The sequence below is a fragment of the Salvelinus alpinus genome, chromosome 17, assembly GCF_045679555.1.
Source record: "Salvelinus alpinus chromosome 17, SLU_Salpinus.1, whole genome shotgun sequence".
Classification (NCBI taxonomy): Eukaryota; Metazoa; Chordata; class Actinopteri; order Salmoniformes; family Salmonidae; genus Salvelinus; species Salvelinus alpinus.
In genome coordinates this window covers 44,432,072-44,449,949 of record NC_092102.1, presented here as the reverse complement: position 1 = coordinate 44,449,949, position 17,878 = coordinate 44,432,072, and the positions used below count along the sequence as shown (strand labels likewise).

Sequence of the window (17,878 nt, the reverse complement as noted above, 5' to 3'; positions counted from 1 at the left end):
CCTGAGGAACAGAGCCTCTCATTTCTAATCACTGCAGTCAATGAGGATAATCGCTGTGGCTCTGACAACTGCTACCTCTGAGAATTGTACTTCCCATGACCAGTGTGGCTAAAGGTGCAAACTACAGTTGTTATATCCACTTTTGGACTTATAAATTAATTAAATAATACCCATTGTTTCTTGAAGAATATATCACAAATGCCTCATGAGCTTAGTTCAACTGTCGTACCTCATCAGAACCCAAAATAGAAACTTATTTTACTCCATTGTCAACATAATAACATAAACATAAAAAAAGTAAATCTCAAACACTGTGTAGCCTTAAAACATGCTTAAAAATATAATTCTGATATATTTGCATCCACAGCTCTTTCTATGAAATTGATAGTGGCTACATTTCTCCAGCTGCATCCCTCAGCATTTTATCAATCAATCAAATGTATTTTATAAAGCCCTTCTTTACATCAGCCGATGTCACAAAGTGCTGTAGAGAAACCCAGCCTAAAACCCCAAACAGCAAGCAATGCAGGTGTAGAAGCACGGTGGCTAGGAAAAACTCCCTAGAAAGGACGGAACCTAGGAAGAAACCTAGAGAGGAACCAGGCTATGATGGGTGGCCAGTCCTCTTCTGGCTGTGCCGGGTGGAGATTATAACAGAACATGGCCAAGATGTTCAAACGTTCATAAATGACAAGCAGGGTCAAATAATAATAATCACAGTGGTTGTCGAGGGTGCAACAGGTCAGCACCTCAGGAGTAAATGTCAGTTGGCTTTTCGTAGTCGATCATTGAGAGTATCTCTACCGCTCCTGCTGTCTCTAGAGAGTTGAAAACAGCAGGTCTTGGACAAGGTAGCACGTCCCGTGAACAGGTCAGGGTTCCATAGCCGCAGGCAGAACAGTTGAAACTGGAGCCGCAGCACGACCAGGTGGACTGGGGACAGCATGGAGTCATCAGGCCAGGTAGTCCCGAGGCATGGTCCTAGGTCTCAGGTCCTCCGAGAGAAAGAGAGAGAGAGAGAGAGAAAGGCTTTGTTATTGTTTCAACTACGGATAGGCCCTTTAAAGAGTTGTTGCTCTCTGTCCTCAGTTAGGGCTTGTCTTTGAATAGTAAGATAGTGAAAGTCCTATAGGGACTGCATTAGGCACTTAAGTAAAAAATATATATAATTTTTGGGCAAACAACAAAATATTATTTTCAGAAACTATTTCTAAAGGATTTGCTTAAGGGAAGGTCCAAGCCTATCAACATAATATTATTAAAGCAGGAGTTGCATTGAGGAAACAGCAGGGGGCAGTAGGTTCCCGTCGCAGATCATTTCTGGGTGATTGAGAGTAGACTATGGCAGTCAATCCCTCTAAAATTATTTTAAACACACACATGGTCTAAATGTGTGTGTGTGTGGTCTATACTACTTCGGATCATAACGTTGTAGTGAGTATTCTGGGGGCAGTTTGTTAATGAAAGGAGGTTGAGGTTGCATTAGACTGAGGACGTTTAGCAGGATTGGTGGTTAATAATGACCTCAGGACTGTCACTTGGAGCTGATCTACTGCTGAGGTATAGCCTAGCAGCAGACTGAGCAGTCCACTGGGTTGGACCATTATGTGTCTTCTGTCTGTTTCACACAATGCTGCCCTGTGACAAACTCATACCGCTGATTGGCACTTTCACACATTTGATGTTTCAAATCATAGATTTTAGTGATCTGTTGTGACTGTGTATTGTTTCTCTGTATATTTCATTATATAACAATTACCATTTTAGATTTAGTCAAAGGCTGGTATGGAACAGGGATTTGTGAACCAAGAACTCTACACCTAAACCAGTAGACGACAGAGACTGTCCATTCTCAAATAGCTGGGATCTTTTCATGTTAATTGTACTTTACTGACTCTGTTTTACAAATCTTTCATTGAGAGTATTTTAACTTTTTGTATTGTTTGTTGGTTTGGCAATTCCACTGTCAGGGCCCTCAGGTCAGGGCCCTCAGCAAGTTACTTGGAATCAAACTGACAGGCTTGGATGAGATCGTTAAGGTCAGGGCCCTCAGCAAGTTACTTGGAGTCAAACTGACAGGCCTTGATGAGATCTTTAAGGTCAGGGCCCTCAGCAAGTTACTTGGAGTCAAACTGACAGGCTTGGATGAGATCTTTAAGGTCAGGGCCCTCAGCAAGTTACTTGGAGTCAAACAGACAGGCCTGGATGAGATCTTTAAGGTCAGGGCCCTCAGCAAGTTACTTGGAGTCAAACTGACAGGCTTGGATGAGATCTTTAAGGTCAGGGCCCTCAGCAAGTTACTTGGAGTCAAACTGACAGGCCTGGATGAGATCTTTAAGGTCAGGGCCCTCAGCAAGTTACTTGGATTCAAACTGACAGGCTTGGATGAGATCTTTAAGGTCAGGGCCCTCATCAAGGCTCACAAAATAATTTTAGACCCACGCCCCCCCCCCCCCCCCCCCCTGTACCCGTACTTTGAACTACTCCCCTCTGGGCGCAGGTATAGGGCACCCCTCGACAGGGAAAACAGAACTAGACAATCATTTGTGCCAGGTGTGATGTCCCTCCTAAATAGCTCGGGCTAATGTTCCTATCGACCCTGTAAGGCCAGCAGGCTAATGTTCCTATCCACCCAGTAAGGCCAGCAGGCTAATGTTCCTATCCACTCAGTAAGGCCAGCAGGCTAATGTTCCTATCCACCCAGTAAGGCCAGCAAGCTAATGTTCCTATCGACCCAGTAAGGCCAGCAGGCTAATGTTCCTATCCACCCAGTAAGACCAGCAGGCTAATGTTCCTATCCACCCAGTAAGGCCAGCAGGCTAATGTTCCTATCTAGTAAGGCCAGCAAGCTAATGTTCCTTTCCACCCAGTAAGGCCAGCAGGCTAATGTTCCTATCCACCCAGTAAGGCCAGCAGGCTAATGTTCCTATCTAGTAAGGCCAGCAGGCTAATGTTCCTATCCACCCAGTAAGGCCAGCAGGCTAATGTTCCTATCTAGTAAGGCCAGCAGGCTAATGTTCCTTTCCACCCAGTAAGACCAGCAGGCTAATGTTCCTATCCACCCAGTAAGGCCAGCAGGCTAATGTTCCTATCTAGTAAGGCCAGCAGGCTAATGTTCCTTTCCACCCAGTAAGGCCAGCAGGCTAATGTTCCTATCCACCCAGTAAGGCCAGCAGGCTAATGTTCCTATCTAGTAAGGCCAGCAGGCTAATGTTCCTTTCCACCCAGTAAGGCCAGCAGGCTAATGTTCCTATCCACCCAGTAATGCCAGCAGGCTAATGTTCCTATCGACTCAGTAAGGCCAGCAGGCTAATGTTCCTATCGACTCAGTAAGGCCAGCAGGCTAATGTTCCTATCCACTCAGTAAAACCAGCAGGCTAATGTTTCTATCGACTCAGTAAGGCCAGCAGGCTAATGTTCCTATCGACTCGGTAAGGCCAGCAGGCTAATGTTCCTATCGACTCAGTAAGGCCAGCAGGCTAATGTTCCTATCGACTCAGTAAGGCCAGCAGGCTAATGTTCCTATCCACCCTGTAAGGCCAGCAGGCTAATGTTCCTATCCACCCAGTAAGGCCAGCAGGCTAATGTTCCTATCGACTCAGTAAGACCAGCAGGCTAATGTTCCTATCCACTCAGTAAGACCAGCAGGCTAATGTTCCTATCCACCCAGTAAGGCCAGCAGGCTAATGTTCCTATCGACTCAGTAAGACCAGCAGGCTAATGTTCCTATCCACTCAGTAAGACCAGCAGGCTAATGTTCCTATCGACTCAGTAAGGCCAGCAGGCTAATGTTCCTATCGACTCAGTAAGGCCAGCAGGCTAATGTTCCTATCGACTCAGTAAGGCCAGCAGGCTAATGTTCCTATCCACTCAGTAAAACCAGCAGGCTAATGTTTCTATCGACTCAGTAAGGCCAGCAGGCTAATGTTCCTATCCACCCAGTAAGGCCAGCAGGCTAATGTTCCTATAGACCCAGTAAGGCCAGCAGGCTAATGTTCCTATCCACTCAGTAAGGCCAGCAGGCTAATGTTCCTATCGACTCAGTAAGGCCAGCAGGCTAATGTTCCTATCGACTCAGTAAGGCCAGCAGGCTAATGTTCCTATCCACTCAGTAAAACCAGCAGGCTAATGTTTCTATCGACTCAGTAAGGCCAGCAGGCTAATGTTCCTATCGACTCGGTAAGGCCAGCAGGCTAATGTTCCTATCGACTCAGTAAGGCCAGCAGGCTAATGTTCCTATCGACTCAGTAAGGCCAGCAGGCTAATGTTCCTATCCACCCTGTAAGGCCAGCAGGCTAATGTTCCTATCCACCCAGTAAGGCCAGCAGGCTAATGTTCCTATCGACTCAGTAAGACCAGCAGGCTAATGTTCCTATCCACTCAGTAAGACCAGCAGGCTAATGTTCCTATCCACCCAGTAAGGCCAGCAGGCTAATGTTCCTATCGACTCAGTAAGACCAGCAGGCTAATGTTCCTATCCACTCAGTAAGACCAGCAGGCTAATGTTCCTATCCACTCAGTAAGACCAGCAGGCTAATGTTCCTATCCACCCAGTAAGGCCAGCAGGCTAATGTTCCTATCGACTCAGTAAGACCAGCAGGCTAATGTTCCTATCCACTCAGTAAGACCAGCAGGCTAATGTTCCTATCCACCCAGTAAGGCCAGCAGGCTAATGTTCCTATCCACCCAGTAAGGCCAGCAGGCTAATGGTCCTATCCACCCTGTAAGGCCAGCAAGCTAATGTTCCTATCCACCCAGTAAGGCCAGCAGGCTAATGTTCCTATCCACTCAGTAAGGCCAGCAGGCTAATGTTCCTATCGACTCAGTAAGGCCAGCAGGCTAATGTTCCTATCGACTCAGTAAGGCCAGCAGGCTAATGTTCCTATCGACTCAGTAAGGCCAGCAGGCTAATGTTCCTATCCACTCAGTAAAACCAGCAGGCTAATGTTTCTATCGACTCAGTAAGGCCAGCAGGCTAATGTTCCTATCCACCCAGTAAGGCCAGCAGGCTAATGTTCCTATCCACCCAGTAAGGCCAGCAGGCTAATGTTCCTATCCACTCAGTAAGGCCAGCAGGCTAATGTTCCTATCGACTCAGTAAGGCCAGCAGGCTAATGTTCCTATCGACTCAGTAAGGCCAGCAGGCTAATGTTCCTATCCACTCAGTAAAACCAGCAGGCTAATGTTTCTATCGACTCAGTAAGGCCAGCAGGCTAATGTTCCTATCGACTCGGTAAGGCCAGCAGGCTAATGTTCCTATCGACTCAGTAAGGCCAGCAGGCTAATGTTCCTATCGACTCAGTAAGGCCAGCAGGCTAATGTTCCTATCCACCCTGTAAGGCCAGCAGGCTAATGTTCCTATCCACCCAGTAAGGCCAGCAGGCTAATGTTCCTATCGACTCAGTAAGACCAGCAGGCTAATGTTCCTATCCACTCAGTAAGACCAGCAGGCTAATGTTCCTATCCACCCAGTAAGGCCAGCAGGCTAATGTTCCTATCGACTCAGTAAGACCAGCAGGCTAATGTTCCTATCCACTCAGTAAGACCAGCAGGCTAATGTTCCTATCCACCCAGTAAGGCCAGCAGGCTAATGTTCCTATCCACCCAGTAAGGCCAGCAGGCTAATGTTCCTATCCACCCTGTAAGGCCAGCAAGCTAATGTTCCTATCCACCCAGTAAGGCCAGCAAGCTAATGTTCCTATCGACCCTGTAAGGCCAGCAGGCTAATGTTCCTATCCACCCAGTAAGACCAGCAGGCTAATGTTCCTATCCACCCAGTAAGGCCAGCAGGCTAATGTTCCTATCCACCCAGTAAGGACAGCAGGCTAATGTTCCTATCCACTCAGTAAGGCCAGCAGGCTAATGTTCCTATCCACCCAGTAAGGCCAGCAGGCTAATGTTCCTATCCACCCAGTAAGGCCAGCAAGCTAATGTTCCTATCCACTCAGTAAGGCCAGCAGGCTAATGTTCCTATCCACCCAGTAAGGCCAGCAGGCTAATGTTCCTATCCACTCAGTAAGGCCAGCAGGCTAATGTTCCTATCCACCCAGTAAGGCCAGCAGGCTAATGTTCCTATCCACCCAGTAAGGCCAGCAGGCTAATGTTCCTATCGACTCAGTAAGACCAGCAGGCTAATGTTCCTATCCACCCAGTAAGGCCAGCAGGCTAATGTTCCTATCGACTCAGTAAGACCAGCAGGCTAATGTTCCTATCCACTCAGTAAGACCAGCAGGCTAATGTTCCTATCCACCCAGTAAGGCCAGCAGGCTAATGTTCCTATCCACCCAGTAAGGCCAGCAGGCTAATGTTCCTATCCACCCTGTAAGGCCAGCAAGCTAATGTTCCTATCCACCCAGTAAGGCCAGCAGGCTAATGTTCCTATCCACCCAGTAAGGCCAGCAGGCTAATGTTCCTATCCACCCAGTAAGACCAGCAGGCTAATGTTCCTATCCACCCAGTAAGACCAGCAGGCTAATGTTCCTATCCACCCAGTAAGGCCAGCAGGCTAATGTTCCTATCCACCCAGTAAGACCAGCAGGCTAATGTTCCTATCCACCCAGTAAGACCAGCAGGCTAATGTTCCTATCGACCCTGTAAGGCCAGCAGGCTAATGTTCCTATCCACCCAGTAAGACCAGCAGGCTAATGTTCCTATCCACCCAGTAAGGCCTGCAGGCTAATGTTCATATCCACCCAGTAAGGACAGCAGGCTAATGTTCCTATCCACTCAGTAAGGCCAGCAGGCTAATGTTCCTATCCACCCAGTAAGGCCAGCAGGCTAATGTTCCTATCCACCCAGTAAGGCCAGCAAGCTAATGTTCCTATCCACTCAGTAAGGCCAGCAGGCTAATGTTCCTATCCACCCAGTAAGGCCAGCAGGCTAATGTTCCTATCCACTCAGTAAGGCCAGCAGGCTAATGTTCCTATCCACCCAGTAAGGCCAGCAGGCTAATGTTCCTATCGACTCAGTAAGGCCAGCAGGCTAATGTTCCTATCCACCCAGTAAGGCCAGCAGGCTAATGTTCCTATAGACCCAGTAAGGCCAGCAGGCTAATGTTCCTATCGACCCTGTAAGGCCAGCAGGCTAATGTTCCTATCCACCCAGTAAGGCCAGCAGGCTAATCTCTTTTTATTGGTATGTAACTATTATGAAAGTTGTAGTGTCAATTTGTTTTGTATTTAAACGCTACTTTAATTGTGTACATGACACTGCAACAAAATATCCCCATGGGGACAATAAAGTCAGTAAAGTAAAGTAGGCAAGTTTTAACGTGCTTACACTTTCGAGGCTCCTGAGTGGCGCAGCGGTCTAAGGCACTGCATCTCAGTGCTAGAGGCGTCACTACAGACCCTGGTTTGATCCCGGGTTGTATCACAACCGGCTGTGATTGGGAGTCCCATAGGGCGGCGCACAATTGGCCGAGAATTGTCCAGGTTAGGGGAGGGTTTGGCCGGGGTAGGCCGTCATTGTAAAATAAGAATTTGTTCTTAACTGACTTGCCTAGTTCAAAAAGGTTAAATACAAATAAATAATACACTACACACGTATGGGAAGGGTGTGCTTCCCCTAAAACACTCTCACCTCTTTCTCAATGCTGATTTTCAACAAGTGGGTAAAGCCTTTGTGTATGACAAATCTAAGCACCAATGTGGTAAAGAAGTTGTGTTGTTTTAGAGAGCTTCCCAAGCACCCAGACCCCAGAGAGGGGAGGAACTGTTGTGTTGTTTTAGAGAGCTTCCCAAGTTCCCAGACCCCAGAGAGGGGAGGAACTGTTGTGTTGTTTTAGAGAGCTTCCCAAGCACCCAGACCCCAGAGAGGGGAGGAACTGTTGTGTTGTTTTAGAGAGCTTCCCAAGTTCCCAGACCCCAGAGAGGGGAGGAACTGTTGTGTTGTTTTAGAGAGCTTCCCAAGCACCCAGACCCCAGAGAGGGGAGGAACTGAGAGGTACTATGAGATAGGTGATCTCAGAAAGGCCCAGACTAAAGCTGAATAGAAGTTACTTTCCTCCCTACTCTCCTTCTTCTCTGGGTTGAGCCGCATTATGCCATGAATACGAACGAGTTGTGACAACAAGCTCTGTTCTTGTCCCTCCTTGGCATGACAATAATGAGGCTTCCTGTCCAGAGAGAACAAGGTGGTCCGCTATAGAGGCCTGGGTCTGGACAGGACCGGTGTGTGGACATTCATGCTCAGGATCCACGCCAGCCTCTCTGATTCAGATCAATTTGTGTTCCTCGGAGGGCCAAAGCTCTCTGTCAGGCCTCTGCCATGACAACAGAGCTCCCCCCAACCCTCGTCAGTTTTCCCACAGAACAAAACAAACATTGTCCCCGCATCAAGGGGAGGTGAGGCAGCTCTGTGTTCATAAGTGGGGACATTCAGGTCATATTAGTCTACGTTCACTGAGCCAACCCAAAGAGGTCTCTCTCTCTCTCTCTCTCTCTCTCTCTCTCTCTCTCTCTCTCTCTCTCTCTCTCTCTCTCTCTCTCTCTCTCTCTCTCTCTCTCTCTCTCTCTCTCTCTCTCTCTCTCTCTCTCTTTCCCTCTCTCTCTCCCTCATCTTTGGTGTTTCATAAATACACTACAATGCAGGTGAAAGTAGTTTAATCAAAAAAGTTGTTTCATCAAGCATTTAGAAATGTACTTACAGTATCAATCAAATTAGTGCACATGATCTGATCTATAAGATGGATAACTTCTGTCCTATTGCTGCTTGTAACGCCAGCTTGCTGTGTCATCATGTAGTCAACTTTTCATCCTGGAATACGCTCTCTATTTGTTTACCTGCTGCAGGGCTTCATGAACCATCCCACTCCCTCAGTCCTTGTATGTTAGCGGACTGGCATTGGATGTTATAGCATGGGGAGGCTATCTGTTGATTTGTGTCGGTGGCTTCATTAATGAAACAGAGAGGCGACTGTTCACTGTTCAGTCATTAGTGTCCACAGGAGTTGGTGAGGAGCTCTGCTCACTGCTAATGAGGCTCCAACACCATCTGCCCAGGCCCTGACAGCCTCTGACCATGCTCCAAGACCCAGAGAGAGAGACTCTAAAGAGGTCAACCACCCCCCGAAAAAAAATACCCTCCTCTGTCTCTAAACCCTTCAATCAGTGCATCATTTAATGGAGAAACCAGATTGTCTCTGTACATTCAAACTGACTTCTAAGCTAATCACAATTGGGTATTGGTAGGCCCTATAGAGCTCGCCAGCTTGTAGTGCTAAAAAACATTCATGAGTTAGCATTTTCTACCTCTGGTTTGTTGGCCAGTCCTATGGTGAAAATTTATGAGGAAAGAGTGGGGTTTTGGGATATACGCTGAAAATAAGGTCTGAGGTTAACATAGCATTAGGAGATCTTATACGTTTTGTTTTATGAGCTAATATCAGTCAGATAACATAAGCTTTATCAATGATGAAGCCTTTATGTGCTTGTTTTGATTACATAAATGCTTCCAAATTCACAAAAAGTGCCCTTACAAAAGTTGAACTGCATTTACAGTATAGTGCACTGTAACTGCAGTTACACAGCAAAATTACTGTAGTAAATAAAAAGTGTTAGTTTGGACACACTATTTGCAGCAATCTTTTTTCGTAAGAGTTCAAAAATGTACAATAATTAACTGCAGCAGAGGCATAGGAACCTGAAAATGAACGCTGGTTAGCTGATGAAGATGATCTCATAGAGCAAAACGTACAGTATACGATCTCCTCAGACCTTATTTTCAGTGTTGATCCCCATAGGCTTTGGCCAACAAGCCATTGTGGAGTTAGCCTCTTGTTAATGCCTACAAAAAGACGTTATTACTTTATTACTGTTGCCCTCTATTGGCTTACTGGTGATCTTTTGATATGCTGTCCAATCAAGTTGGCTTGAGTTTCATTGTATGTTGGAAACAACGCATTACATAATCCTGGTGTCTGTGCTGTGGTGGTGTTCTCTGATTGAACCTAGTCCATCACATTGGAAACTTCTCGCATCCCCAAGCCAATGTCCATCTCCATTTTTTAAAGTAAAAAAACAACATATATTTCTTTCAAACCTTCACGACAACATGAGAGAACATGCAGTAGTGCCACGTGTTCATTTGGACAGGGGCACCAGACAGGGGGAGAAAATGGTGGAAGGCCTGCCCGGCTTTGGCTCGTCTACAATACCCGTGAATTTTGGGACGATAACCTGGCAACTCAACTGTAGTTCCACTCCCAGGGCCTCAGAGTGGAGGCTTCCACTGGCCCCTGTAGAACAATGACACTCTTATGAGATGAACTCTGCTGCTATCCAAAGCCTGAATCAGTGAGAGGAGAAATATGCTCCAGGTCAGAGGGAGGACCACATTATTGAGTTTCAGAGGGTCAATGGGATGCGCATCAAGCACAAATCACCCAAAATCCCTTCATCTGGTTGAGCAATTTTTTTTTTTTTAACTAACGTTTATGAAATCTCTCTGTGAGAAAAATGACAAGCGCTGATAAATTACAAACCTTTATTGGATAAATTAAACACAACTACAGCTGGTGGATTTTTCTCTTATTCACAACATGATGTCTGACTTCTTTCCTAACATTCTTACAACCAGTTTATAACCTTGACCTCTGTACAGTGACTTCTCATGATTATCTGGTCAAATTATTTTGTATTATTCACAGCACTTTGATTAGATGGAAAATGCTATGTCTAAACCCTCCCTGTTGATTATTAATATTACTCAAAACAATAATTGATACACGGGACGGCTATAGATGAAGTAGCTGCATGGATAATTGGGTGGCATGAAGAAAACGATAAGGCACACTTATCTGTGTCGACTAAAGAGCCAACACACATCATTTTACAGATATGTTAATAGTTGTGACATCAAGAGATAATGATCTCAGTGCCGGACACTCTGGGGCTGTTAGTCAACCCTAGTATAGTAATCTAACATAATACTCTGTTTATTTTGGACCTAATAATCCTTAGACTAAACACATTGGGGCGACACTTCTACAAGGATATTAAATGGAGCTCTTCTCCTTCTTCTCTCCAGTCCCCCTAGTCTGCACTAGTCAATGTCTGAACTTCCTGTAAAATGAACCACCTTAAAACTGGATGGGGTGTTGTATCTATTTGGAGAGAACATCAAAAGGAGAGACATTACAGACATTAAGGCTACAGAGAAGGTGAAGCTGGCAATGGTCCCTGTCTTCTGACTAACAATACTGAAAACAAAAGGTGTGTCCATGGTTGGGATTGGAATGTCCACTGCTGAAAGGCGAGTTGCTTTGTTACCACATCTAACCAGTTTAGGTGATGGAAAGGAAGCAGGAGAGGCCAGTTCAGCTGGACCCGCTGATCGAAAGGATGGCGGAGCTGTCCTTGGCTTTGTCAAAGAAGATGGAGGAGGACATCTCGTTGGTACTCTTGAGTTTGGCCTCGGTGCCAGGGGAATGTGAGCCACTGGGTTGGCACTCCTCACAGCAGCAGCAGCAGCAGTCCATGAAGGCCTGGCTCAGGGACTTACAGAGGCACAGCAGCAGCACCGGTGTCACCGACGACTTGAAGAACAGGGAGAACTGGTTGATGAGGGCCAGCAGGGTGGCAGTGTTGTCAGAGATGGGCATGGCGGTGTAGGCCAGGACGATGTTGCACACGTTCTCCGGCAGGGCGCAGACGCCGTAAACCACGGCCAGGGCCATCACGGTGTAATTGAGCTGGCGCTCCACCTGTTGACTGTGTTGTATCTTCTGCTTCTTGGAGGGGGAGCGTTCCACCAGGCGCTGGGGGATATTGTCATTGGACACGTGGCAGGTGGCCAACTGGCACAAGAGGGTGAAGACCACGGGCAGGCAGAAGTAGCAACCAAAGTACCACCATATGCGGCACTCGTGGTAGTTGATGACAAGGGTGTACATGGACTCGGGGAGGTTGGAGGTAGGGTTCATGGTGCAGGAGTCCACCACGGCCCCTGTGGCTGGAGACACGGCCTGGCTGAGCTGCCACAGCAGTAGCTCTGGGGCCGCCAGCACCATGGAGCCCAGCCATATGATCAGCAGCTTGGCCAGGATGGACTGGCAGCTCTCCACTCGCCGGACTTTGGGCTGGGAGCTGGTGGTAGAGTTGAAGCGGTCAATACCCAGGGCACACAGGCTGAAGGATGTCACCCCTAGGGAGGTCACCTGGAGAGTTATATGGATTAAAGAGGAAGAACTTGTGAGATATGCTACATCTTTCACGATGGGCTGTTTTTTCTGCTTATCTGTGTTTTTTTTAATGACTTTTGTGATCTTTCAATCTACAAATGTGGGTGGAATTAGCGAAAACTACACTTTTCACATGCTGCACACAGCGTTTCTAAACACGTATCATGTTAAAAAAAGGGGTGTCAAACATACGGGGGGGGGGGTCCAATCCGGCACACGGGTGGTTTGGGGGGGACAAACTCAATATACTTTAAAATGACTAAAACCTCATCTAAACGGTGTATAAATGATCATGGACCTATATTCATACAGTTAATTGACTGGGTCCAGTTCACTAATAATCACTACATTCATACAGTCTATTGACTGGGTCCAGTTCACTAATAATCACTACATTCATACAGTTAATTGACTGGGTCCAGCTCACTAATAATCACTACATTCATACAGTCTATTGACTGGGTCCAGCTCACTAATAATCACTACATTCATACAGTCTATTGACTGGGTCCAGCTCACTAATAATCACTACATTCATACAGTTTATTGACTGGGTCCAGCTCACTAATAATCACTACATTCATACAGTCTATTGACTGGGTCCAGTTCACTAATAATCACTACATTCATACAGTCTATTGACTGGGTCCAGTTCACTAATAATCACTACATTCATACAGTCTATTGACTGGGTCCAGTTCACTAATAATCACTACATTCATACAGTCTATTGACTGGGTCCAGTTCACTAATAATCACTACATTCATACAGTTTATTGACTGGGTCCAGCTCACTAATAATCACTACATTCATACAGTCTATTGACTGGGTCCAGCTCACTAATAATCACTACATTCATACAGTTTATTGACTGGGTCCAGTTCACTAATAATCACTACATTCATACAGTTTATTGACTAGGTCCAGTTCACTAATAATCACTACATTCATACAGTTAATTGACCGGGTCCAGCTCACTAATAATTACTGAAATTAACTCTAGACAGTCAGGGAGCATCAAAAATTCCAAAATCGATGGAAAGAGAAGTATTTTTTATACATTGATATACACTGCTCAAAAAAATAAAGGGAACACTTAAACAACACAATGTAACTCCAAGTCAATCACACTTCTGTGAAATCAAACTGTCCACTTAGGAAGCAACACTGATTGACAATAAATTTCACATGCTGTTGTGCAAATGGAATAGACAAAAGGTGGAAATTATAGGCAATTAGTAAGACACCCCCAAAAAAGGAATGGTTCTGCAGGTGGTGACCACAGACCACTTCTCAGTTCCTATGCTTCCTGGCTGATGTTTTGGTCACTTTTGAAAGCTGGAGGTGCTTTCACTCTAGTGGTAGCATGAGACGGAGTCTACAACCCACACAAGTGGCTCAGGTAGTGCAGTTCATCCAAGATGGCACATCAATGCGAGCTGTGGCAAAAAGGTTTGCTGTGTCTGTCAGCGTAGTGTCCAGAGCATGGAGGCGCTACCAGGAGACAGGCCAGTACATCAGGAGACGTGGAGGAGGCCGTAGGAGGGCAACAACCCAGCAGCAGGACCGCTACCTCCGCCTTAGTGCAAGGAGGTGCACTGCCAGAGCCCTGCAAAATGACCTCCAGCAGGCCACAAATGTGCATGTGTCAGCATATGGTCTCACAAGGGGTCTGAGGATCTCATCTCGGTACCTAATGGCAGTCAGGCTACCTCTGGCGAGCACATGGAGGGCTGTGCGGCCCCACAAAGAAATGCCACCCCACACCATGACTGACCCACCGCCAAACCGGTCATGCTGGAGGATGTTGCAGGCAGCAGAACGTTCTCCACGGCGTCTCCAGACTCTGTCACGTCTGTCACATGTGCTCATGTGCTCAGTGTGAACCTGCTTTCATCTGTGAAGAGCACAGGGCGCCAGTGGCGAATTTGCCAATCTTGGTGTTCTCTGGCAAATGCCAAACGTCCTGCACGGTGTTGGGCTGTAAGCACAACCCCCACCTGTGGACGTCGGGCCCTCATACCACCCTCATGGAGTCTGTTTCTGACCGTTTGAGCAGACACATGCACATTTGTGGCCTGCTGGAGGTTCTGGCAGTGCACCTCCTTGCACTAAGGCGGAGGTAGCGGTCCTGCTGCTGGGTTGTTGCCCTCCTACGGCCTCCTCCACGTCTCCTGATGTACTGGCCTGTCTCCTGGTAGCGCGTCCATGCTCTGGACACTACGCTGACAGACACAGCAAACCTTTTTGCCACAGCTCGCATTGATGTGCCATCCTGGATGAACTGCACTACCTGAGCCACTTGTGTGGGTTGTAGACTCCGTCTCATGCTACCACTAGAGTGAAAGCACCGCCAGCATTCAAAAGTGACCAAAACATCAGCCAGGAAGCATAGGAACTGAGAAGTGGTCTGTGGTCACCACCTGCAGAACCATTCCGTTATTGGGGGTGTCTTGCTAATTGCCTATAATTTCCACCTTTTGTCTATTCCATTTGCACAACAGCATGTGAAATTTATTGTCAATCAGTGTTGCTTCCTAAGTGGACAGTTTGATTTCACAGAAGTGTGATTGACTTGGAGTTACATTGTGTTGTTTAAGTGTTCCCTTTATTTTTTTGAGCAGTGTACATTGATGAGTTTACAGTGTAGTATCTAGATACTCTATAATGTATGGCTTACATACAACTATGCAATGTGTTGTTTATTATCAGTCAATAAACTATGGTTTACCAGAAAACATACTATAAAGATTAAATTGGTAAAATGATTAAACATTTAAAAACATTTCACAATGCTATGTGGCCCATAAACATAATTCAACCCATAACCTTCTTTTACGGCCTGGTTTGCAACAATGTCATAAATCAGTGTAAATATCCTATAATTATATAATCAAAGGAACAACAAAAATAAATGTATGATTGTTTTAGGCAACAACAGGTACTAAACGTGTCATTAGGGACACATAATCATATAGCCATGGTCAAATAGTTGTGTTCATTAATCATTTTCATGTGATTCAACCATGGCAAAAGGGGAGGGGTGTCGCTTGAGCGGTGTGGGGGGGGGGGGGCTAAGGGAATCGAACCCACCTCCATATATGGTACCACTCTGCATGAGATGTCCCCCAGCAGCCTCTTATTGGTGAGCTCATTGAAGACCACCACAGGTAAACAGAAGCAGAGCACCAGGAAGTCCCAGAAAGCCAAGCTGGCCAGGATGTAGTTCCAGGTACTCCTCATGTAGTAGTTGTGCCAGACGATGCACATCACAGCCAGGTTCCCTATAATCCCCACAGAGAACACCACCAGGGACAGGAACATGACAGCGTAGGCAGTGTAGGAACTGTCAGTCACCGGGTACAGAGGGTTGTGGATGTTGGTGATCCCCCTTTCTGTAGTGCTGCTGTTGCCCTGATCCACGTCTGTGTTGGCCCCAGTGTCCAGGGTTGAGTCTGTGTCTGCCCCAGTGTCCAGGGTTGAGTATGTGTTAGCCCCAGTGTCCAGGGTTGAGTATGTGTTAGCCCCAGTGTCCAGGGTTGAGTATGTGTTAGCCTCAGTGTCCAGGGTTGAGTCTGTGTTGGCCCCGGTGTCCAGGGTTGAGTCTGTGTTGGCCCCAGTGTCCAGGGTTGAGTCTGTGTTGGCCCCAGTGTCCAGGCTGGAGTCTGTGTTGGCCCCAGTGTCCAGGGTTGAGTCTGTGTTAGCCCCAGTGTCCAGGGTTGAGTCTGTGTTGGCCCCAGTGTCCAGGCTGGAGTCTGTGTTGGCCCCAGTGTCCAGGGTTGAGTCTGTGTTGGCCCCAGTGTCCAGGGTTGAGTATATGTTAGCCCCAGTGTCCAGGGTTGAGTATGTGTTAGCCCCAGTGTCCAGGGTTGAGCTAGCGAACTGGGTAGCTCTGGGTGAGGTGGACTCGTTCTCATAAGACCGTGAGAAGGTAGACTGAGGTTCACCTGCGTCTGTGTCCTCGTCCTCTGCACCCCGCCGTGCTCTCTTGTGGTGCTTGTCCCATTCCAGTCGTTTCACATCCTCATTGCCATAACCATGGCTTTGAATGACTTGAATGTCGAGATGTATCATATCCTTTTCAAGAGATGCACTGTTTGTCTGTGGAATTGTTTTGGCATCGGAAGCCAACACAGTCAATAGTACCACCAGTGAAATAGAGGGAATCATCTTGAGAGCAGTAGCCTGAAAAGTAGCTTTTCTTTTAAATGTTGATCACGGCAGGAGACGGTGTCAAAATGAGGCCCCCTCAGCAGAAGTTCATTTAGTAGAGAAGAAGAAGTTGCCCAATCCGTGGTGGGATGCTGAAGCTTGGGGAACTTGCCTCTCTCTGCGTCCTGTGGCTGCAGGTCCATAGGCGGGTCTGTGAGTCTGTTAACAAGTACCGTTGCCTGCTCATTCATGGGTGGCTGGTCCCTTTGAAAAGGGAAAGACAAGAGGCGAACTCATCTGTTTCTCTCTATGGACCCCCAAATGGAGCAAAACGTTTGTGCCCTCTGCTGGTCAAAATACTGATCAGTTGCAGTTTTATGTTGTGCTTGTAGAGGGCAGTGCATGTCTCCAAAAAGTACACCAATCCCAAATACCGATCTGGTCCCATTCATTTCAATATTACATCCAGGTGGTACAACATCAATAAGGATACACGCAGATGGTTTTCTTGTGTGTCTTGTATATATAAGCAGATCTGTTGTGTTATTCAAAGGCGCAGTATATTTTCACAGTGTTGGAACAGCGTCCTGTTTCAAAATTCACATGAACAGCCCAGCTCCCCTACTATACACACAACAGCATTGACAGGTTTAGCCCGTAGGAGAGGTGGAGTAATTTACATCATCTACAATCTATTGGAATGTGTCATTACAGTGCTCATTTGCACTGCTCTTGGCAATAACGCACACCTCTTTCCTGTACCAACGTATGTCCACACACACACACACACACACACACACACACACACACACACACGCACACGCACACGCACGCACGCACGCACGCACGCACGCACGCACGCACACACACACACACACGCACACACAGGTTCCATGGTAAAGGCACATTCCTAAGCCTCAGGTATTTTTCAAATTTCTTAGAAAAAAGGATTCCAAACGGATTCTCCGGCTGTCCCCATAGGGGACCTGTTTTTGGATCCAGGTAGAACCTTTTCGGGTTCAAATTAGAACCCCCTGGATCCAAAAAGGGTTCTTAAAAGTGTTCTCCTGTGGGTGACAACCGAAGAACAATTTTAGGTTCTAGATAGCACCTTTTTTTTCCTAAGAGTGTAGTGTCCGAGGCGGAGAGCATATTTTAAGTACAAACACCTTTCATGAAGGGGGTTACAGAATTCACCAAAAGGCCAAAATGTCAGACTGAAATAAGTAACGCTATGCCCTAATGAGGCAGAATGTAACTCAAATATAATAGATGGATGGCCGGCTACAGGAAGGAGTTCTCTGGTCCAAGAAATAGTGGGCAACCTGTTGATTGGCAGTTGGATGTTTGGATGTTTCCTATGTCTCCTGTGAGGTATTCCCTCTCATACACTTGTACGTACTCTCTCTCTCTCTCTGAAAATGCACAACAAAGTCTTCTTTTAGAGGAACATTTCACTCTGGCTCTGACACTGCAACTAAACTCAGCAAAAAAAGAAACGTCCCTTTTTCAGGACCCTGCCTTTCAAAGATAATTCGTAAAAA

General features: G+C 46.7%; 1 protein-coding gene across 1 annotated transcript; it reads right to left on the bottom strand.

The window, feature by feature from the left end:
- Positions 1–10,471: 10,471 nt before the first annotated feature.
- Positions 10,472–16,590, bottom strand: LOC139543008 (G-protein coupled receptor 37-like 1). Its single transcript, XM_071349076.1, has 2 exons — positions 15,276–16,590; positions 10,472–12,157 (listed from the first exon to the last, which is right to left on the bottom strand). Exons 1-2 carry the CDS (start codon positions 16,350–16,352, stop codon positions 11,318–11,320), a joined length of 1,917 nt encoding a protein of 638 aa, XP_071205177.1. The 5' UTR covers positions 16,353–16,590; the 3' UTR covers positions 10,472–11,317.
- Positions 16,591–17,878: the final 1,288 nt, after the last annotated feature.

Excerpts from the sequence above, each read along its gene's own strand:
- LOC139543008 (XM_071349076.1), bottom strand. The coding sequence starts at position 16,352 with ATGATTCCCTCTATTTCACTGGTGGTACTATTGACTGTGTTGGCTTCC. Across the intron at positions 12,158-15,275 it reads GAGTGGTACCATATATGGAG|GTGACCTCCCTAGGGGTGAC; the intron begins GTGGGTTCGATT and ends ATAACTCTCCAG.